This window comes from Talpa occidentalis, unplaced genomic scaffold (genome assembly GCF_014898055.3).
Source record: "Talpa occidentalis isolate TD23 unplaced genomic scaffold, MPIMG_talOcc4v2.1 talOcc4.5, whole genome shotgun sequence".
Classification (NCBI taxonomy): Eukaryota; Metazoa; Chordata; class Mammalia; order Eulipotyphla; family Talpidae; genus Talpa; species Talpa occidentalis.
In genome coordinates this window covers 100479010-100502670 of record NW_023604861.1, presented here as the reverse complement: position 1 = coordinate 100502670, position 23661 = coordinate 100479010, and the positions used below count along the sequence as shown (strand labels likewise).

Genomic DNA, 23661 nt, shown 5'->3' with positions numbered 1-23661 from the left:
CCCCTCTGGGCTTGGACTGCAGGCCAGAGGGGGTCTGGCGTGGGCGAACTTCCCCCGCTCACCTCTGGCTCCTGAGGAAGCCTTCTGCAGGTAGTCTTTACTGAAGAAATGTCCCTGTTCTAAAATGGTGATGTGGGACACACTCCCTGCGCGTCTGGTCTCAGGCACACTCTTCTGCGCGCCTGGTCTGCCCCGGCTGTGGGTGCTCGCTCTCCCTGTGGGCTCAGACTACTTGTTCGGAAGGAGCCAGGTGTGGGCTAACTCCCCAGCTGGCCACTAGCTCCTTCAGTAGCCTGTGCTGGGGTCAAGTCGCTAGGTGGCGCCAGAGATCTCTCCTAGAGCCCTTGGGGAGCTGATTTTCCACCCCGTGGGACAGGGAGCAGAGCGGGGATGGTAGGGTACACCTCAACGGCTTTGGGGTGCTGTGTCTGCCTTGTGCCCCACCGTCGTGGGGAACCCACACCCCTAATTTCGTGCCCCGGGTCTCAGTTCCAAAGCCCTCAGTTCCAGGACGCGGGCTGTAGCCCAGATCAGTGGCGCGGGAATGGCGCCTTTTGAATCCCGCTCCCCTGCCTGGGCGCCTTGTTCCTGCTCACTCAGGGAGGGCCTCCGCCGTCTCCCCGCAAGCCTAGGTCGCAGGCGCGGGGACCTGGGCAGCTGCGATCCGGTCTGGATCCGCGCCACTTTCCGCGCAAGCTTACCGGGCGGCGGGGGCTGTGTGCTGGTGCTGGTCTCCTCCTGGGGGGCGGGGCTCTCTTTAATGGCGCCTGGAGCTCACCTCCGCGGCGGATCCTGCAGGGTTCGCCTCAGCTCCCGTTCACGGGGTGTGGTGGCTGCAATAGTTCCTTTCCACTCACAGTCCCGCTTGCTGTGTCCGTTTTTCTTGTGGGCCGTTTTGGTTTGTTGTTTCCCTCCTCTCTGCCGGTTGGAGAGTGCCGACTTTGTGGGCGGGGGAGGGGAGCAGGGTTCTGCGCTTCCCTCCCTTCTCATCCTCTTTTATGGCAACTTTCTTCTTCGGGCAGTTTGCTGGAGTCGTCCGTTTATCTTCCGTGTCCCAGTTCTCACTGGGACCTGCCGCTTTTCCTCCCTATTAACTTTTTTTAATGGGAGATCTTACTCGCAGCGTCTCCTCGCCGCCATGTTGCTCCGCCCTCTCCAGGTCTGTTTTTCTTTCACACACTAACCAAATCTTGTTATCTCTTCTTCTCAGCAGTGTTTTAATGACATTTTATTATAATTAAAATTTAAAACATATTAGCTATTTAATGGATGATATATGATACTCTCTCCCACAATTAGTTTTCATGTTTTCAGTTTGAACGGTTTAAAAAGCAACTACCACCTCCAAGTGTGTGGGGTGATTACTTTGATTAGAATTCCCTGGTGTCTGTGTATGTGCCATTAAACCTGAGTTAATGTAGACATGATTATGTGGCCATGAGTTCTATGAGGCAGGGGAGTCCTTTAATGAGAAGTCTATGTGCATTAGTTTAAGATGAGATTATTTAGTGAAACCATTGCCTTGTAAATCTTACACTTATATAGTGTATATTATAAGTCAGTAAATTTCAAAATTTTATCATAGTCCTTTTTCTGAGTGTTTTACACTGAAATTTGAAGTGTAGAATAGTTAATAAGAAACTATTGTCTCTCACCCAATTGACTCTTCAAGACCGAGGAGAAGGACAGTGGAGCTGTTTAACACATTCTCCTAAGTTATTACAGGTCAATTTTGTTTTTGTTCATTTTTGTGATGAGTTTTTTGTAGCATGGGAACCTACCTCCTATGGTTAGATTCTCACATAGGTGTGCAGTGAGTTGAATGGCAGTGATAGTTTATTGTTCCAATTTATGTCACCTCAGTGTGATTTAGTAGGAGTGTTTGAGTCCCATATGTCCTTTCTTTTTAACCCCCCAAACCATAATATGCTAGAATATTTGTCATACACATATGACACTCTGAAGATCTCATACTTCATGTGGGCTAAAATTTTACATGTCTAATTACATTCAGTGTAAATATTAGATTGCTTGTTCAATTCATTTAGACACAAGTTGATTGCAATTTTATGTCATTTTTTTTATTTCCCCAGTGTTCTTGTGTTTCCCCTCAATTTATTCTTTTTTTTTTTTTTTAAGTTTAGTTTCTTTTCTTTCTTTTTTTCTTTTTTTTAAGGTTTATTTATTTATTTATTTATTTATACAAGCACTGGGTATAGTCAGAAGCGCGGGAGGGTGAGAGAATTCACCAGAGTCAGAGCAGGATGCAGAACAGGCAGAAGGACCGAAGTACACTGCTGAGGGGAGCAGCGGGCGGCAGGAGAGGTCCAGCGCTCCATGTGGGACCCTCCTCTGGTGGCTGGGGAGCAGCCGGGGATCGAACCGGCACGGCAGAGGCTGCGGGCAGCTTCGCAACCCAGCGCTCAACCGCTGCGCCACCGTGGAGGCCCTCCCCTCAATTTATTCTTAATACAAAATGTGCATGACTAGTTTCAGGTGTGGACTTGGCTTTTTTAAAATTAATCTTGGAGTCATTTGCATTTTTCTGTCACACTACAGAATTCTTTAGAAATTATTTTTACTTGTCTAACCAACACACATTTCACTAATGATTAGAATTTTATTAGAAAACATATCCTTGATCTTTAGGAGACAAAGAATGAAAAGTTCAACTCAGTATCTGCAGTTAATCTGAACCTCATGGGGAAAAGGACAAGAAGTAGTATACATGTTTTGTATACCTATTTCTTTGGTTTTCTGAGCTCATGGTGTCTTGCTGAGGGGTTGTAAGGTTTAGACAGTGCATGTGGGGCAAAGGGTTTTTTAATTTTGAATGTGTAAGGGTGGAATAAAATTCAAAAAATGCTCACTTTTTCCTTAGCACTTAGAACTTTTCTTTCCTTAAATTCACTTTTGACTAAGGAAGAAGAATGGAATGGGCAGATAAGTATAATAGTGTTAGATGCTGAAGATGCTGTTTTTCTAATAGAAAATGACTGGGGCCATAAAAGTATTTGTGTGCAGAATTGTTTCATATAAAGAATGTCATTACTAAAAGCTATAATTGGAATAAAATTTAAAAAATTAAAAGATTGGAATAGAAATTAATGTAGTGATTTTTGCTGTTACTTTATTTCTGTAAAATTTCCCATTATCTGGTTATATAACTCAGTGTAAATTCATTATCATTTGACAGAAATAGAAAATGACTTAGAGAACTGTAATATACAAAGTTTTGTTTTAGAGATAACTTTACTTGGGGCTGTAGGATAAAGGAAGAATTAAGACTCCCTAAAATAGTGAATGTGGCTTATTAGTTGTATAATTATAAACTCTTTCACATATGTCAGAATGCATTTTTAGTGTACCTGAAAAGCTCAGTATATAAAGAAACCATATAGTAATATCTTTTAGTAAAGTGAAGCTCCTTTGGATTTTGAAATTCAGATTTTTATACTTGGCTTTTTAAAAAATAAAAATAGTAGAAAAATAGATTCAATTCCTTCGTGCTTAGGATAGCAGTGAAATTATAGAAAATAATAGAAATTAATCCATGAGAGTTTTTTTAAAAGATTAAAATGTGTGTGCGTATATATATATATATATACATACATATATATACACACACACACACACATGCTTTCAGATAATGTTTCTGTTCCTTTACCTGTAGGTAGGTAGATTGATAGTGTTTGTGCTTGAAATTAAAAGAATTTCTAGTCTAACATTAGTTTAGTGCTTTGGGCTTCAATTCCTTTTACTCTAGGTATCTCTGAGGATGTCTGACTTGAGACTGCAGTATTTTAAATTGGCTTTCTTATTTTATGTCAATCTCCATGGACTTAGTTATATAAACCTAAATATTCTGCTAGCGATACACATGACTCTTATTAGGAATTGGACACACCCTTATGTTTGAACATTGTTGACCATAGAGAGCCCCCTTATTTTTTTTTTAATTTTTTATTTTTTTAGAGAGCCCTTTTAAAGTCTGCATCACTCCAGCATACTGTCGTGGGAAAGAGAAGCAAGCTTGATAATAGGGCTTTTCCTCTCTTCATTACACATTGGTCTTATTTAGGTTGTGCAGCTGGTACACCGGGCACAGTTTCACTCTACTTATTCTTAGTTAATCTATGAAAAAAGTGGTAGAAGGCTAAAATTAGGATTCTACTTTAGGTATTAAGATCCTCTGCTTTTGGGTGGGGAGCAGGTAACATAGATAATCTATTCTATGAGAGGACAGAGATGCATACCGAAACCATTAAAAGAAGAAAAGGTAGTTTGATAAGACTAAACTAAATCAATAAACTGTCTAGCTTTAAAATTTTGATTCTGATATTTGAATGTAATTTGTAACTTTGATAAAACTTAGCCTGAAAATAAATCTCATGTGTGAAAACTATGAAAGATACATGAAAATTGAAATACATTGTCACAAATAGGTTTAACATCACAAATAGTTTCAATATCTGGTTATAATTCAAGTATTCCATGGAAATGATAAATACATAATGATGTAATTACATCAAGAACATAGTCTCTAACATAGTGCAAATTTTAGAGGTTATCATTAGTATGTTTCCTGTATTTATAACTATTGACTCAATATTTTTAATTTTCTAAGCCAATGCTTAGTCATTGTAAGAAAGTCATTCCTTACATGGTAGTTTTAATTTTTTTTAAGGTTTTCTGGATTGCCCTTTGAGGAAATGAAAATGTCAAACTCTTGGATTTATCATCCAATAAGAAAATTATTTTTTAGTGTGTTATTTTTTTCCTAAGTAATTGAAGAATGACTTCTCTTAGTATATATTTTAGGTTTAAAACTTAAGATGTATTTGAAATATTTTTCAGTAAAGAACCTATTTTAAAATTGGATGTTAGCATAAGTATATTGTTTGGCTATCTTAAATTTGAAGTAAAAATGGCATTTTGAAAACATAGTAATCACTTGTAACTCATATATTAAAAAGCAAGAATTGCTTTAAGACAGCTTAATCAGTGTTTCCTCTGAAGTATAAGTGGAAATCATTAATGTTCCAGTACCATATCATATTGCTTGTGTTCCTCTGATTTTTACTAATAATGTTTGTTGTGTGTGAACACTTGGAAGAAAATATATCAGGTGGCTTTTGCTCTCTTAGAATTCAGATCCTCAAGTGGCTTTGTCTCTCACTTTGGACAAAAAAATATAAATTGTTACTCAAGTTGAGATTATTTTTGTCCTGTTTTTCTATTTTGCAATTTTTCACATTTAATAGACCTAATGAACTATAGAAATTGGGACTCCTCATCCACTGTACTTATTTTGGAAAAACTGTCTGAGATGGGATTTGAGTAAGTCTTGATTCTGTGTGAATTGTTTGAGGGGGAATTGTGGTAAATAATAAAGTCTTGATAATTAAAATATCTAACTGTCCTTTTGGTTTTTTCTCTTCCTATTTATTCTGTAGTATTTTTTGCCATTAAGATTTTTGACCATTAATTTTTAGAAGTCTTTATGGGTGGAATGTCTTATTCTTACATGTTTAAATAGGATTGTATGTATTAGCACTACTAAAAAAGAGGTAAAAGTAATAAGCTGGAAAAACAGATGATTTATTGTTGAGAAAATACTGCTATCATTAAGCACATTGATTTTTCATGAAGATCATTTTCACAAGTATTGATCTCTTAAATTGGTAATATTTATTTGTTTCAGCATCAAAGCTGGACGACTCCTGTCCTACATTCCATACCAGCTATACAGCAAGCCGTCCAGTGTGCAAAAAGGTCTCAACTTTAATCCTGTGTGCAAACCTGAGGATCCTGAACCAGGTCCAAGCAATATAGCCAAACAGCTCAACAACAGGGTGTAAGTTTGTCTATATTTGGGTGTACCACAAAATTGATTTTTTTAGCATTAGCCATGGCCTCTACACTGCAGGAGATAGAAAAAAATAGGAGACCTGGCCATTCAGCTATATTAAATATGTTGAAATTTGCATGTGGATGTCGTTAATTTTTTTTTATTATGAAAGTTTCAAATACAAGTTGTAAACAAGGAGGCTTTTCTAATCGGATTAAAGTTGTATGTTAAATTAATGGATCGTATACATTATTAAAAGTAAAATTTTCTATGATTTTTCTTAAAAGCAATTATTTTACACAAGTATCTCAAAAACAGATTCATTACAGTTCTGCATATGTAAATATTTTATACCAATGAAAATTTAGTTGGTGGCCCTCAAGCATGTTTATTAGGTGAATCTAGACTTTTATTCCATATGATTGATATTTTAAAATATGCTGATGTAAGCTTTAATTGCAATAATCCTGGGTAAATTGGTTTCACAATTAATTGGTGTGTTGCCTTAACTTGTATATCAGGTGGTTCATTATCATTAGCCTTCTCATTTATTAAATTGCTTGCTTTGGGAGTTGGGTATATTTTTCCAAAAGGCCAAGAGCCTAATTAATCTGGGAGGATCCCATATCATCACCTTTTATAGTTTTTGTTGTCGTTTGTTCTTTAACTTGTATTTACCTATTCAGATGTTTTTCATGTTACCTAAAACTTAATTTTTTAGTACTATCAAGGTGTACAACAAATATCAGAAAACCTTTTCAAATGCATAACTTCATATTTTTTTCTTACTCACACTAATAAAAATAGAAAGTAGATGCCTTTTTTTTTTTTTTTTAGCATTCTTTGTGTCAGCTTCAGGAAAAATTTACCTGTTAGATTTTACTTCTTAATATATTTTTTTCTGTTGCCTGATAAAAATTTTTTACCAGTCATGATTTCCAGTGCAACTACTTTGTAAATATTTCTGTCTAGGCTGAAAAACTATAGTACAGAAAGAATGTATATTAGAATGTATTTTCTTACAAATATGTGCTTATGTTCCTAGTATACATGTAACGAATCTTAGTATTATTGACACAAGAAAACTAGATGTAAGGCTTTGACTTCATTTTTATTACTTTCTGTGATCTTTATTTTTTGGTATGTTCAATACATACTAAAATTTTTTTTTGAAATAACTTCTTCTCGTTTTCTCTTTATCTTAAAGACCAGGTTTTCTCTGACATCTAACGAATTAGATTTTCTTTCTTTACTCTTTTAATCATTTCTAGTTAGTCTTTTCCACTTCCATTGGCGTAATCATCTATGAGGATTGGACCTACTCAGAGTTGACTGTCATATTCTATGAGATGGTCAGGCAAAGCCAGAGCCAACCAAAAAAATGGGTGGTAATGTTTTACATCTCAGTCATGTGTTACTTTTCTAAGTAGTCAGACTGTCATTACCATTATACCAAGTTGGTATTAGGATGGGGACTTGAGTTAAAATTTAGTAATATACCTTGGTAATCTCACTTATGCCTTGGTGCTATAGATGGCACCCTCATCTAGGACCCGAATGGTAATGGGATTGATGTTTTTAAGTAGAATGAATTATTAGCTCCACAACTGAGGTTTTTGTTTTTGTTACTTAGATTCTCATGAATGCAAATGTTGTCTTTATTACAGAACATTACCAAGCAAACATCTAGAGGAGGTAGGATTTAAATTTAGCCTAACATTTGCCATAGCTCTACATTTATAATTTTGCAATTAGGAAACTTGGTCCATATTGTCTTGGACCAACATGTATTAAATATGTTTAAATATGCCTTTCTTAGAAATAAAATGCTATTTTTCTTGTCAATAAGACAAGTGTCCTCATTTTTTAGGTGTAAATTTACTGAATTACCCATAGATATTGATCTGGTTCTTTTTTATATGTATGTGCAGCAGCTGGCTGCAATAATGGATTGATGAATATAGTTTGTTCTTTTCCTGACTGATACTAACTGGCCTCAGGATTATAGCAATGTTGCTTTTCATGTGCGGAAATAGTGTCTTACATAAAACTAAAGTGAGGGTGATAGGGATAAGAATCCAAATAAAAATTTCTACCTATTTTTGTGGGAGAAATTCATAGTATATTAATTCAGCAGATATTTATTGATAGTAAATGCCAGGCACTGTGTTGTACACAATATAAAACTTAAAAGATTCAGAATAATTTTTAATGAGAAAAGTAACTGAGAATAGTTTGGGTTTTTCTTCAACCTAGAAAAGACTCCATTATATTTCTTCTTTAAGGGTGTCTGAAGGTAAGAAAAAAGAAACTTTAAAGGCTGTTTTACTAGTTACTTTACTACTTTGGTTTAGCAAAGAAATACACCTTTTGTTGAATGAGAGAATATAAATTTATGACTTAATTTTTCAGTTTTTGGGGTGACATACCAAAGTGTGTATTGCTAAGAAAATTTTTTTTTTTGAATAATAAATTTTATTTTTATATTCCCCATACAATTGCAACCCCCCCATTCTGACCCCAATCCCTCCCCTCCCATCCCTCACCCCCCAAAAAGTGTCTCTGGTTCATAGTTTTTTGTTGATTTTGATTTTCACTTTGCTAAGAAAATATTTAAATGAAAATGTTTTAACCTGTAAAGTCAGCCACTAGTAATTTACATAAAATTTTTTTTACTGCTTTAGAAATCACGTAATTAAGAAGATTGAGACAGAAAATGAAGTCAAAGTGAATGGAATGAACAGTTGGAATGAAGAAGATGCAAGTGATGATTTTAGCTTTGTGGAACTGGAGCAGATTTTTCCCAAAAGGAAACAAAATGGAATTCCCCATCACAGAGACAGCACTGCCATTTTTAATGGACACACTCATAGCTCTAATGGTGCCTTAAAGACACAGGATTGCTTAGTGTCCATGGCCAACAGTGTTGCCAGTAGGCTTTCTCCAGACCCTACCCAGGAGGAGGAGAAAGCTGAGAAGAGCACCACTGACTTCAGAGACTGCATTGTGCAACAGTTGCAGCAAAGCCCCAGAAACACAGATGCTTTGCGGAATCCACACAGAACTAACTCCTCGTTATCATCTTTGCACAGTAACACTAAAATAAATGGTGCTCACCACTCCATGGTTCAGGGGCCTTCAAGCACAAAAAGCACTTCTTCAGTACCTGCTGGTAGCAAGGCAGCATCTTCAGTGCCATCCAAACCTTCAGACTGCAGTTTTATATCAGACTTCTATTCTCACTCAAGACTGCATCACATATCAATGTGGAAGTGTGAATTGACTGAGTTTGTCAATACCCTGCAAAGACAAAGTAGTGGTATCTTTCCAGGAAGGGAAAAGTTAAAAAAAATGAAAACAGGCAGGTCTGCACTTGTTGTAACTGACACAGGTAGATACTAAAATTGTTTTCTTAAATAGTCATACTTGATCATTTTTTTCTTAAGCTATCATTGCTAGTCTGATCAATACTGTGCTCTCATAAGTCTTTAGGGCAATCAGGTTATATAAGTTTAATTATAGAAAATATATTAAACTATTCTTAAAGTTAGATTTGTGACTAAGTAAAATTTTCAGGTAATTTAAGTAGTAACAAAGTTGGGATTCTGATCATTCATTCCTCATGTAGACCTTATCAGTTGTTAAAGTTTTTGAACTGTGTAAAATATAATGTATATTATATTCAGTGCTTAAATTCCTGTAAGAATGGATTGGTTTGGTAAGAGTAAATGTTAATTTCCAGAAGCTTGCATCATGATTTTTAAATAAATAACTTTGACACAATTACGGAATTACATTGGTAAACTTATAGTGAGATATTAAGTATTTCATATATAAGTAGATTGGGTAATTGTACTTTGTTCTCTAATACTTGTCATCAAAAACAATATCAAAGAAGTCATTATAAGATAGTATCTGGTTTGAGGCTTTAGTTGCTTTTTACAATTTATGTGAGGTTTTTTTAGGGGGAGGGATCTCCCTTTAATTCATAACTTTGGAAACTGAGACACAGAGAAAGTCTTGGTTTTGTCCTAGAAAGTGAGTCTCTCCAGGTGGGTTGTTGTTTTGTGGGGGGAGTGGGGAGTGGGTTATAATTTGCTGTGTGCGATGTATTCTTCTAAATGCTTTTTGTTACTTACGAAATACTGCAGAATAATGTCATAGTTATGAGATTAACCTTATATCATGCCTTGGCCCTAAAAGTCATTAATTTTGAAAATTTCAAAGAATTACTGTGAATTCCATGAATGGGAACAGAATAATTTTCATATGGTATGAACAATTTAAGTAGACATTTGGTATATGCATTCTCCACTACTTGAATGTTTAAGGATTTTTTGGGTGGTTTATGTTTATATAATACTTTACACAGTAAAGTATGGTTAGAAAGATTTATAAATTTTTTCTTGAGGTACTACAGAGGCTAGCAAGTAAGTGCATGGCTTTGCAATTAGAGAACAGCCTAATCCCAGCCCCACCTCTCCCACTTTTTATGGCACAGGACCATGAGCAAGTTAGTTCACCTCTGAGTTTGTTTCCTCTCCGCAGAGTAACAGGTTTCCCACAATATTCATTTCATGAAGCTGTGAATTTAAGGAAATAACATGCACAAAGGCATCAGAGCTGTATAAAGCATGTTAGTGTGGATTGCTTCTTTATATCAGTGGGTATATGATATAGACCAGATCTCACTTAGTGAGAACCAGGTGAATGCTTACCCATTCACAGTTTGGTCAATGGAATGGTCCTAACCTTTTGGGAAGTAATTGTATGTTTTTGGAAACCCTTTATGGAACCTAACCCTCAGTGCTAGTATGTTTAAATCTATCACAGAAAAACTCCTTTATGAGATCAGAACATTTTATAAGCATAAGGCTCTTATATATATCTTGGAGGATCAGAAAATAAGGCTAAGGGTGAGATGGATATAGAGGAACTCTTTGGTTGTAGGTGGATTCGAGTTAAAATAATCGTAATTTCTATAACTAGGAGTGATTAGAAGCCAAATTCCTTAGGAGAGTACACTTGCTTTTATCGCTATAAAATGGCATATATGCTTCAGAGCTGATGTTTAGTAGTATTTAATAACATAAGGAGAAAGGTGTCATTTGTGTATAGCTTGTTTTATAAATTATTTTTTTCAGTATGTATTCAAAACAACCTGTGGTGGTGTGATAGCTCTGAAATCAGATTGCCTGGGATTGAATTCAGCATCTTACTGGCTGTATGACTCAAGCAAATTATTAATTTGTCAAACAAAGAAAAATGGAGATAATAAGATTACTGACTTCATAGTGATGTTTTGAGAATTTAAATAAATTAATATATGTAAACCTCTTAAAACTGTCTGACACCTGTCAAGTACTCAATAAAATAGTTTTTAATCAAGGAATATTTGTAGACTACATGAAATAGCAATCATCTATAGTTACTTAGTCCCATGAAAACATTACATGATAACACATATTTTATAGAATAGTGAGTATACAAATAATTTTGATAAGTATTTAGACAAAATTTTGAGATATAAAGAATAGACTAGGAAAACATGGTATCTTTACAATTTACTTAAAATCATGTTTAGAAACTAAATTTGTATTTCCGAATTACTTTTAGAGCCAAAGTAACTGAAATTGACTTCTCTTGAGGAGGTGGTGGAGATAACCTGTAGTAGATTCTGTATTTTTAAAGACATTTTTCTACTTGTAAGAATTTAAAAATATAATTTCTAAGACTAGCTAGACCTGACTTTTTAATATTAAAAGTTAGTTTGGGGTTTGAATGTTCTTTTTTTCCTTCTAGGAAATATGTCAGTATTGAGTTCACCCAGACATCAGAGCTGTATAATGCATGTTGATATGGATTGCTTCTTTGTGTCAGTGGGTATACGAAATAGACCAGATCTCAAAGGTCTGTATATTTGTTTATATTTTTTAGAAAATCAGCATATTGTTATATATATTCTAAGGGATCACAAGTTCTTCTTTAAGAAATACTTGTTGTGATTTTCCTGGCAAGACTGATTTTTTCCTCCAAATTTTCCAGACACCATTATTAAGAAAGATACAGGAAATTTAGAGAAGGTTTAATTCTCTCTAAAGATATCAAGCCTATTTAGGGAAGAACGCTATCTTCAGCTGAAGGATTTGTCTATAAGACTAACATAGGCAGGCTGCATTGGACATATCCTAAATTTGCTGTTGATTTGTTAATAAATGAAGATTTTATAGTTGTAGCATGAGTCTTCGTGACTTGAGTCACTATTGCCTTTCTCTTGATTAAATGATTAACTACCTTGATGCTAGTGATCATTTCCAAATTCCTGACTGTAAAGTAATTTTGTGTTATTGAATATTGCCAAAATATGTAAAGTCTTCTGTCTTAATGGAATTTGAGGTGTTTGTGAGCCACTCAATACTTGTAGAAACTTTTTTCTGGATATTTTAGTAGATCTCTCTGTGTCTGGAAGAAATAACTATTAGCATTTACTTCTGAGAGTCAGTTCTTCTTTAAGGGAAGTCCAGAAAGCTGCTGGTTACTACCCAGGATTAATTTTTGTTATGAGTAGTTGACGCTTCAGCTCTGAAAGGATTGTTGGAATACTAAAGAATTGACTTTAGCCCATGAGTAATGCTGCATTGTTTAAATTTTGTACTCACAACCAGTGTATTCCATAAAATAGAAATAAATTATTGATGTTACTGCTTTTAGGAAGTAAAAATTATCTTGTAACTTAACAAATACATGAAAGGTCTTATAACTGAACCAAAAACTGAATGACTGTATATTCATTTATTATATAGTAAGCCAGACTGATTCCTCTGCATATATGGTTCTTGTTAAAAATTGAGAAAAATTACTTCAGATGTTAGCCTACTTTTCTGATATCAGAAATATGAAAGTCTAGACTGAAGTTTTTTCTCTAGAATACAGACTCCCTATTTTGTAATGTTAAAAAAAAAAACAAAAAACATGGAAAGCTAAGTGATAGTGTTGGTTTTAAGTTAAATAAATGTATCACAGTTGCCATAAATAGTTTACCTTAGCGGGCGTGTTGGGAAACTACATGACCTTTGCATGGTGATTGATAATCTTTAAAGATTTTAGTTCCTTTAGCCTAAAGCTAAAGAAAAAACATATTAAAATAACTCAAAAACTTTGACATAGTTATGTCAGTTGTTAACTTTACTATACTTAAATTTTAAGCTTTTTTTTTTCCCCCCACAGGAAAACCTGTGGCTGTTACGAGTAACAGAGGCACAGGAAGGGCACCTTTACGTCCTGGCACTAATCCCCAGTTGGAGTGGCAGTATTACCAGAATAAAATCCTGAAAGGCAAAGCAGGTACAAATGAGCTCTCTGAAATAATAGTGGTCCTGCTGAAGACTTCTAAATTTTGCTGTTGGTACTGTTGTTACAGAAATGAAAGTTCAAATACGGTTTTTAAGGGTGTCAGTGACATTTTAAAATCTAAATGTAATACAAGTGACTGGTTTATTGTTATACTTTGTTGAATTCAATGATGGGACAGAAAGGTTAGAACGTTTTAAAAGATGGTTAGTTTGCTTTGTATAACTTTTGATTGGGGATGAAATTTATGGATATCATTTTGTGGAAACCTTTAATTTCAGAGTTAATTACTAGTTCAGTCACTGATCACCAAAGATTGCGTGTGTCTCTCAAGATTTTCTATGAGACAGTGAAATAAACAGAACTTCAGTTTAGTGAAATGAGATAAGATCAGTTATTCCACTTGCCCAACTGTTTTATATAAGAAACTCTTCCTGCCACTCTGGCTTTAAAATTTTGTCTAGTAAACAAAAAATCATAAATTATACTAAACATGATAATATTAAGATTTTCATATATCTTCTCCCCCCTAAGTTCCCTGAGAAATATTTGCTCAGAAATTTAAGTTATTGACACTGATTAGTTTCCTCATGAATGTCTGCAAAGCCAAAAAAATGTTTAAATTAGCTTTTTCAGAGAAGTATTCATCAAAAAGTTGTTTGAAAGACAGTAGAATTGAAGGCACGCTGTCTAATTTCAGCCCAGTTATTTCAGGACCCTAGGTTTCACTTATAAAATCTATGTTAGAAATAACGAAACTAAGTCAAACACACAGCCAGTGCCATCCCAGAACTTTTTGGGGATTAGTCATTTGTTGGTTGTGATCATGTGTTTAACATTGTATAAGTACAAAAGTAAATAATTGTAGATGTATCTTTATACTTCATGTGTACCCATATTTTCTAGATTCCCTAAAGCTTTTCTTGGTCTTTAAATCTTTTAAGAGGTTTTGAGATTCTAGCATTTTGTGTGTCATGATTAGATCTTGGGGTAGCTAATATCAAGCTTGTTGAGATTCAATTGTACTGTGGTATTTGACAATATGGGTGGTTTCTTAAGTATTGGTAGTATGGTTTTGCGGTAGATTGGTTTTTCTTTTTATTTTCTATTTGGTATCATTTAAAAGATGAAATTGTAAGTTCTAGAAAACAACTAGCTTAAGGAAATGCATAATACTTGTCACATATTGAGCACTCAGTAAAAACTTATTGAATGAATGCTGAAATAGGACAAAGTGCCATGTTCACACTGTTGAGTAGAATGTCACTCAGTGCTCAGTTTTTTCCAGGGTGGAATCTTGATTACTGCGCATGTCCTCTTTTCAGCAGTCCTTGGCAAGCACACATTCCATAGGAGCAGCAGAGAACTACTTCTCTTTCGTCTTTCCTCCATCACTGATGATCTGACCGTAAACAGTTTAATAGAATATTGGCATTGGCTACTTAATTGTCTTCATCAGTTTTGCCACTGGATTAACAGTGTTAACCTTTTATAATTTACATATCCTCTGCTTCTAAATGTGGGTGGTAAACTAGAAGGTAGATATTAGGGGAAATACTGAAATTTTATTTGCCATTGACAACTGTCAAATAATTTTTCCTTTCACTAGAGAAGGTGAATATGATACTTTTATGCTTTCTCTTTAACTCGATGTCATTCACTTTCATATCTTAAGCCTTTGACCCGTTAAGAGCTTACTAAAATATTTGCGACATATAAAGCAAATAGATTGTTCCTTATTATAAAGTTCAGCTGCAACTGAGCTTATACTTTGAACTTTTTCAATGTCTTTGTTCCTCTTTCCTTGTTACTTCCTGATCTTTCTTTCTCTGGGCCCTCAGAGACTACACCACATTTGAAAATATTGAGGATTAATTTAGGAATTTGGCAGAAGCCAAAGATTCTTTTAAGAAAATTCACTTTAATGTTTTGGCTTGTAATCAAAGCAAAGTATTAGAACAAATAGCATCTTTAGCCTTTTATAGAAACTTTAGTTTCTTGCTTGTCATATTCAGAAATTCTTGGTTCAATCAGACCAGCATAACGAGGGGATCTCCATTCCTGACTTTCTTTGGAAACTGCTTATGGGGCAGTACCCAGTCGTGACACTTTTCATTGATGATCCTATTATTTGGAATCCATTTATACTCATGATTTCAAGGATGGGACCTTTTATCCCTTGCTGGATTCCAACATGCACATGTTTTCTATCCCTTCAACAACTCCAAATTTCATTCTGAAGAACAACAGTTTTACAAATCGTGTTAGTCATAGATTTATTCTCAGCGATTTCTTTTTCACAGACTTGGGTCCTGGCCTCTGATTTCTCCAACCGTTTCTCCACATTCTCCATGTGCCCGTCTAGTTTGTCAAGTTTTGATGAGCAGTTCTCTACTTTGCCCTCCAGTGAGGACAGTGTGTCCCTGCATTTCCCTGAATCTCCCATGAAGCAACTCACTGCGCTCGTGGAGGGATCACGCACTCTGCTGCACTGTGGAAAAGGTCAGCCAGCCCAGTGAAGAGAAACACGAGGTGCTGCCCCTCAGGCAGGGGACATCAGCACAGGGACTACAGACACTGTTCTCACCTCAAGCATGATTTTTCTGTAATTTTCAAGACAAGTACCTTAGTTTATTTAACTAGCCCTTCAAATATATCACCTAACTCCCCAATTTTTAAGGCATAACTCATGGTTATGCCTTTGAAAGGCACCTGATTGTGACTGTTCAAGCTTCACTTCTTCCTTTTTTTGGTTTAGTAGCAGCCTCTGTTAAACTCTGATACTGACAATTTTAAAGTTCTTTGATTTTTCAGATTAGAATAATGAACAACTAAAACTAATACTTAGACTTCTAAAACCCATCGGAAAGACTGGGTATTCTGCCCTGCATTCTGTCTTTAGTTTGTCACAGTTAGTCCTATGTTAATCATGACATATCAGAAATCATAGCTCATTGTATACTCTTGCTATTTTTATTTGTGATGCTAGTGGGATTTGACCCTATTAAAATGTGAATACTGATTTTGATTTTCATTTATGATTTGTGTATATGGGTGCTAGAATACAAAAATGCTTATGGGTTACATAGTTGGATAAAAGCTGATGATTACTGGACTCAAACCAAGATGAGTTGCTGTAGTTCACAAAGTCAGACACTTTGCAATGTTTTTCTGGCGGTGTTTTTTAACTAGACTGATTTTTCATGGAACTTTATGTCTATGAAATAAACAAGATAAATACTGGGTTTGTTATAGATTGTTGCAGTGTGCTGTAGTGGTCGATTTTGGTCTTGTTTACTAACTGATTATACTTTTGTTAATGAGGTAAAACTATGGCTGTGATTGTGTTTTTTAGAATGTGTTCTTGGAACTCAGTAGTAGCATCCCAAGAGATCTATAACTGAAGTTGTTTTAATCTATTTCTCAATTACTAGTGAAATAAAGGTGGCTAAGGAAGTTAAGTGGCATGCAGTCAGTAGGTATTCAGACTCTGCTTTGATATTCTTGTGTAAAACTATAAATTTGACTTGGATATTAAGAGATATTGGTGAGCTGAACTATTTAAGCTAGAGATGTAGTCTGTAAAGCTGTTGACATTCGGATCACATTTGAATGTTTCTAATTGAGCTTGTATTGTTAAGCCAAAAGTAGAATTTCCTGAAAAGGGGGATAATTTATGAACCTTTTCCACTGTTGTCTATGTCAAAAAGAAAAAAATCTTTTTTTTAAAGATTTATTTATTTTTGCATACAAGAAAAATCTTAAATTTAGGATGAAACCATTTTATGGTATGTGATCTAAATTATTCATTGAATGACTTCAGGAATTTGATGCTTGTTGAGCAACTTTAAGTTTTGCAGGTAGTTCTCTTAGGAAACAGCAAAGAACATTCAGAGAAATTCATATCTTGCATTACCTATTTCCCGTTACCTTTTGGAGTTTTTTTTTAAAAGTTTATTCAAATAGAACATTCATCAATTTATTCTAACTATCTGACTGTTGATGACGAATATAATTGAAGCGCAAACCATTTTAGAGTTATAGTCCATTTTATTCAATGAAGAGATAAATACCAGTGGAGATAACTACCTGGAATTTATTATAACATTTATGTATGAAAATAAATTTCTTGACTAAAAGTTCAGGAAAAATCAGTTTTTAACAAACTATCATTGAATTTTATTATTTTTAAAGCAGATATATCAGATTCATCAATGTGGGAGAATCAAGATTCTGCTCAAACAAATGGAATTGATTCTGTTTTGTCAAAGGCTGAAATTGCATCTTGTAGTTATGAAGCCAGGTATGTAGAAATTAAGTATGGTTATATTTGTGAATAGTTTTTTTACTTAACTTTTTTTGTAATTTTTCAAAGTCAATTCAGACATGTTAGTCAAGCCGATAATTTAAATGTTAGAGACATGTTATGGAAAGAAATGATTCTATTCTTAATTTGTCCGTTCCTTTAAATAAAGTAACTTAGTTTCCTGATGAACCAAGAGGTCCTATCATGGAAATCAAAAGAAATTAGATTTTGTGGTTAAGAAAATGTGACTTTGAAAGCATGGCATTAAAGAATTGGATATTTTTGAATGTGAGAGGGCCTTTAATATTCTTTTACTCTAATCATTCCTTTTTTCAGCTAAGAAAAAATCCTTTAAAGGATTAAAAATCCTTTTATCCTTTAATTTTAATCTGATACTTGTTTTGTAAAATTATGTTAAAATTTGATTAATTATTAAACAAGTAAGTAATTCTGTATCGGCATACCTTATAATCTCGTATTTGCAGTGTTGTCACCTTATTAGCACCAACTTTGTTTTTAGGTCTTTATTTAGTAACCTTATTTCTATATGAGAAGAAATAGTTTTGTTTTGTTTTTTTTTTTAAGATTTATTTATTCATACAAGAGCTGGGTTACAGGCCAGAGATGCAGAAGGGTGAGAGGATGCACCAGAGACAGAGTGGGGAACAGAACAGACAGACTGACTGAAACACACTGCTGAGGAGAGCAGCGGGAGAGACAGGAGAGGTCTGCTTCTCCATATGGGTTTCTCCCTAGCCGGCAGGGACTTGAACTCATGCTACCAAGGCTGTGGATTGTTTCATAGCACGGTGCTTAATCCTTTGCGCCACCAGGGAGGCCCCAAGAAATAGTTTTTATACACAGACGCACACATGTTCCTTCTGCTTTCAAAAATTAATCATTTAAAAATAATTGGTTGTAATAGCTGTGAACGTAAAGGGACTAATAATGAATTAATTGGAAGCAGTGGTCTTTTATTTAAATTTTTTTCTCCCTAATAACTTGGACACAGATATTTTTATCTTTATACCACAATAAGCATTTAACAACATGTTGTTGGCAGTTGTTTAGATATTTATTAATCATAAAAAAAGTGTCTTACCAGTTATGTTTTGCCCTTTTTTTAAAAAAGAAGTTAGGTAGTATATTTATATTTTTGTCATTCATATATTTTTATTGAGGTATAATTTGACCCATTAGTTTCAAGATACACAGCATAATGATTTGATATGTGTATTATAGTCTTGAATGAAACCTAGGGTTCTTCAAACAGTCTAATCTGAACAAAAAATATTTTAATTCAGCATCCTCTAGCCATATTAAGTTGTTTAAAATTTTGCCAGTTATTTTAGAAAGATGTTTAAGAAAAAGCTTTATGTCTAAGCTTGCATAATTAAAATATTTTAAATTATTTCCCTCTTTAGGTATATCAAACTTTTATTCCCAGGCTAGTTTTACCTTTCTCATTGACAGAATTATGTTTTAATCTTATTCATTCTTAGCTGATAATGTAGCCAAAAAATTGAAATTTAATTTTTCATTAAAAAAAATAAGTCAAATGCAAATGCATTTTGGATTATTAAATTTTTATTAATGGAGGCAGTTCAGAGTTGGTTTTATGTTGTGCCCAAAAGGCTTGTCTCTTCTTTACTTACTAAGTTTTATTGAGTCATGACTTGTGCTTCTGATGGCTGGACAGTTGTTGTCCAGGGAGTAGTCCAGGGAGTAAGGAAACCACTTGGTTCCTGATGATGTATTTTGCTTATTGGTGAAATGAAAGCTCCTCTCTTTCTGTGTTGCCATTTCAGGATCCCTCTTCTCACTCCCCAACCTGAACGCTGGATGGGAAGTGTCAAAGCTGCTTCAAGGGTAGAAGCATTACTTGCTGCTGATGGTTTTGAACTCTTGTAGCTGCTGTTGTTTCTAGACTGTAGGCTTATATTGGTGTTTGGATAGTGTATTTATTTGTATTGTACCATAGATTTTGGCTGTCAAGCTCAACTATTACAGAGTAATTGGATTAATACCATATGAGGGACATTTAATGTAAGTCATTTAATGCACCTTGAATGACACATATTTATTTTAAGGAAATGCATACAAGGATGAAAATAAATTTGAGTATAGAACTGGAAGGGATTATGCTAAGCAAAATAAGTCAAAAGGAAAAAGAAAACCCTCACATGATTTCACTTATGGGTGGAATATAGGGAAACCGAACAGAGGGTCAGGGTAAAAAAACTTGCAGGCAAACCATAGATCTGAGGCATACAGCAAGATGTAGGAGATGGAAAGGAGTCAAAATGGGAGGGAAGAGCACAAGGGGACTATGGTGATGGTGACTAAGAGCACAGGAACTGTGGCGGTGGGAGAATTATGGTACACCTGAGGGGAGAAATCAGATATTGTACAAAAATGAAGAAAGATGTGATGTAAGAAAATAATAAAAATAAGTAAAGAAATTTGAGTTGGGAAAAAAAACACCCACAGCAATGGGGACTTTTTTCTTTTAATCGTAATTTTCCACTTTCTAAAGGCTATTTCTAATGAAGGTCTCAAAAAAAAAAAAAACTTCCTGTGTATCCTTATTTGGTCTAACAGTTACATTTTCCTTAAGTGAGAATTTTTTTTAAGCTGTAATTGCATGAGAGAAATGCTTCTCAGGTTAGAGTGGGGACTGGGTTGTGGGTGTGTTCATCCCAGTTGGTGTATTAAATGAGCTTTCAGTAGACATAACACTAATAATTGCATCAACAAAGAGTGGAATGAAATATGTGATGAAGGATGTGTATATATAGATCAGAGTATGATATGTACTATCAGTTTTACCCCATACTTACCATAAAAAATAAGCTTCTACCTAGTGAGAAAGTAAGTATGTTAATGAACAGATAGGATATACAAATATTTTAGAATTAAAGGTTTTTATATCACATCATTTTTATATCTGTTTTCACCCCTTCAGTATTCTTGACTAATAACATGGATGTCTCTTAGTATATTGTACAATGACAATGATTTACTGGTTAGTTTTTTGATATTGTCTAACACCAAATACAATTGTCTGAACATAGCATATTGCAAAAAAATGTTTTTACAGCATATACTTAGGAAGTATTGGTAGTTTATCCTGCATAAGATTTTTGTTGGGAAAAAGAGTCACTTTACACTGCTTTTGTAATTGTCTTTTCTCATTTATTTTATATGATTCAAATCTAATTTCCCAACCACCATCTTAAGGTATTTTGCTTTCTTTCATTACGGGAATTCCTCTTTGGTTTTCATTTTTGTATTTGTAGTTTCTTTACAGTGATGTGACTCCTAAACATTCCTCTCTAGGGGGTATATATGCAGAAGTACATAAGTACAGGTATTAAATTTTTCTAAGTAATATGCCCTTGAAAATCTTTGTATAAGTGAAAATTTTGAAAATGAAATTTTTATTTGTAAGTGTTTTGTATGCCAAACCTGTATATCTAACATTATTGAAAATGTCCTAAGACTACTTATGTATTTCTATATAGACTCCTAAACTGTTATACTTGCACTTCCTTGCCTTACTAAAGTTCCATTTAACTCTGTCTTTTCCTTTGGGGGAGTACAGGGCATCTTCATGAACATCATGAGGTCTGCTTTGTCCACCATCTTTTATTCAACATCTTGCAAAATGCCTAAGAGAAATTTTTGTTGAATAAATGAAAAATTGCTTTCTTTACCTTGCTGCTTATCAGCTGCCATTTTCTTTACTGTCATTTTCCTTTCTATAACTTGTCTACCAGGGGCTTTGCAGTCAGATGATGTATTACCATTTTTTTAAAAAAACATTTATTTATGCATACAAGAGCTGGGGCACAAGCCAGAGGTGTGGGGGCAGGGGGGCGATGAGAGAATTCACCAGAGATAGAGTGGAGAACAGAACAGGCAGATTGACCGAAGTACACTGCTGAGGGGAGCACCTGGAGAGCCAGCAGAGGTCTGCTGCGCCATGTGGGTTGCAGCCTGGCTGGCCGGGAATCGAACTTGTGCTGCAGTGGCTTCAGATTGCTTCATAGGCTGTGTCTTAACCCTTGCACCACCAGGGAGGCTCTGTATTACCATTTTTGCATAAAAAAGAAGTGCATATGATATTGTATTTAACTCAGTAAGTTGGAGGATTCTTTCACTTTTTAGCTCTCGCTGGGTGGTTTGAGTGGAGACAGTGCCAGAGGCCTCTGAGCAATTGGAGACTATTTGCATATGTTTCCTAAACACCATACCAAGTCAGCATTTAGTAAATTTTCACTATCTTTGTCTATTTTAGAATAACTATTTGATGTACTCTTAGAGGAGTATGCAATCTGGTGAAACATTATTGTGCTGCTTTTACTTCAGTATTTTTTTCTTGATTCATTATAGAGTGGTAAAATGGTATTTTACCAATTTTGTAACAATTCCATAATTATAGTTTTGTGCTGAATGCACCAAACACCAAAGGTAATATGGGGCACTGAGACAAGCAATAGATTTAAAATTTACCATTTTCAATTAGGTCCCTCAAAGTTCTGGAACCCTGGCTCCTGCCCAGAATGATGTCCTACCATATACAATGCTGTTGGCATCTCAACCACTGTGGAGCCTGAAGTCAGGAGCATGGAATTGGTCATTTGGGAATTGGGTGGTAATAGGATGAGTACATTTGTCTGTTTGTCACATAGCACTGTTTTGTGTAGTTCTCTTTGTTTATTTATTTATTTATTTTGTCTTTGGGGGATGAGCCCTGGCCAAATCGTGCCATGTTTTAGGGGAAGAAAACCTCTTTTTGATGGCACATTCCTGCTCTTAAGGTGGTTGTGATATCACCAGCATATGTCATGCTGGCATCTCTGCAAAGGGGCCAGAGGTCTGAATCTTAGGAGAAAAGATACTGTCTAGAGCCAAACCTGGTCTTTTTTTAACAACATATTTTGGCATATCTATGCATATCATTTACATAATCAGATAATTGTGCAATTTTCCTTTGGGGGTAAAACAACCTATAAGTTTTTTAAATAACTACCCCTAATAAAAATGGGATAAATGAAAATTGTATATTAGTGGCATGGGGAGATATTATCAACATGATTGATAATTGATTTTGCATTTAAAAATTCTGTAACATCCATTGTGTTCTGTTCTTTCTTTAGACAAGTTGGCATTAAGAATGGAATGTTTTTTGGGCAAGCTAAGCAGCTTTGTCCTAATCTTCAAGCTGTTCCATATGATTTTCATGCATATAAGGAAGTTGCACGAATGATGTATGAAACGTTGGCAAGGTACTGTGTATATTGTAGTCACTTTTTATATCTGCGTTGTTCTTCCTACACCTTTTTTCTAATATTCAAGACAGGTTTCCTTTATTATTGTCAGGGTCACTCTTGATAAGACTTCTATCTCTTTCTCTTTACTCAGCATCCCAGTACATCAACCTCCTTTTTCTTTTTGCAACTCCAGTAATTGGTAGATCAATCATAAGGGATATTTTTGCATTGGTAAAATTGTTAAACTGTTTCCTGATGGTGATGTAAAATCGTATTCTCTGTCTGTGTAGCATCAGGTCAGTGGTTCTAGTTTTCTTCCAATGGAAGAACAGGTAAAGGATTAGAATTGTTTAACCTGTTTATTTTCTTTTAGTACATTTGAATTATAGCTTCATTTGAAATTAGAACTGATGAGTTAACAAGTAGAATTCATGAAAACCCTTTATCTTCTAAAATTATTAGGTATGCCAAAAGTAAGTTTTTATAAAAGTTAGAATTTAATAAGTTTCAAGGTAGTTGATTAGTTGACTGAGAAAAGGAGATCAATTTAAAATGTATACTTATTGTGGTATACTCAATATTCAAAACTCAAAATTTAATATAGATATAAGCTATGTATGCTCTAAGGCAAGATTCAGCATATTTTGGCTATGAAGGACCAGAGAAAGTCTTTGTCTCAATTTAAACTCTGCTGTGATAATATATTAGTGAATGGATGTCCTGGCAGGGTTCCATTAAGTCTTGATTTAGCAAAACAGGCATCTGAACAGTAGACCAAGGGCAACCCTTGGGTTGGATTGATGTTCTAAGAGATAAGACTTCTTGCCTCTATCTTCACATCTTCCTCTACTTTCTCAAGCATTATTTGAACACCCATT

The 23661-nt window shown here is 34.8% G+C and overlaps 1 protein-coding gene across 10 annotated transcripts in view; it reads left to right on the top strand.

The window, feature by feature from the left end:
* REV1 (REV1 DNA directed polymerase) overlaps positions 1-23661 on the top strand; it is an 86614-nt gene that overhangs the window by 41219 nt on the left and 21734 nt on the right. For 6 of the 10 annotated variants that reach the window (XM_037527956.1, XM_054701905.1, XM_054701904.1 and 3 more), the window contains 6 exons: positions 5705-5857; positions 8536-9242; positions 11654-11761; positions 13079-13195; positions 17396-17504; positions 22670-22798. In XM_037527956.1, the coding sequence (XP_037383853.1) occupies positions 5705-5857; positions 8536-9242; positions 11654-11761; positions 13079-13195; positions 17396-17504; positions 22670-22798 (1323 nt within the window). Of the gene's footprint in view, positions 1-5704; positions 5858-8535; positions 9243-11653; positions 11762-13078; positions 13196-15513; positions 15704-17395; positions 17505-22035; positions 22165-22669; positions 22799-23661 lie in introns of those variants that run through there. The other 4 variants (XM_037527955.2, XM_037527960.2, XM_037527961.2 and 1 more) reach the window with 4 other exon arrangements.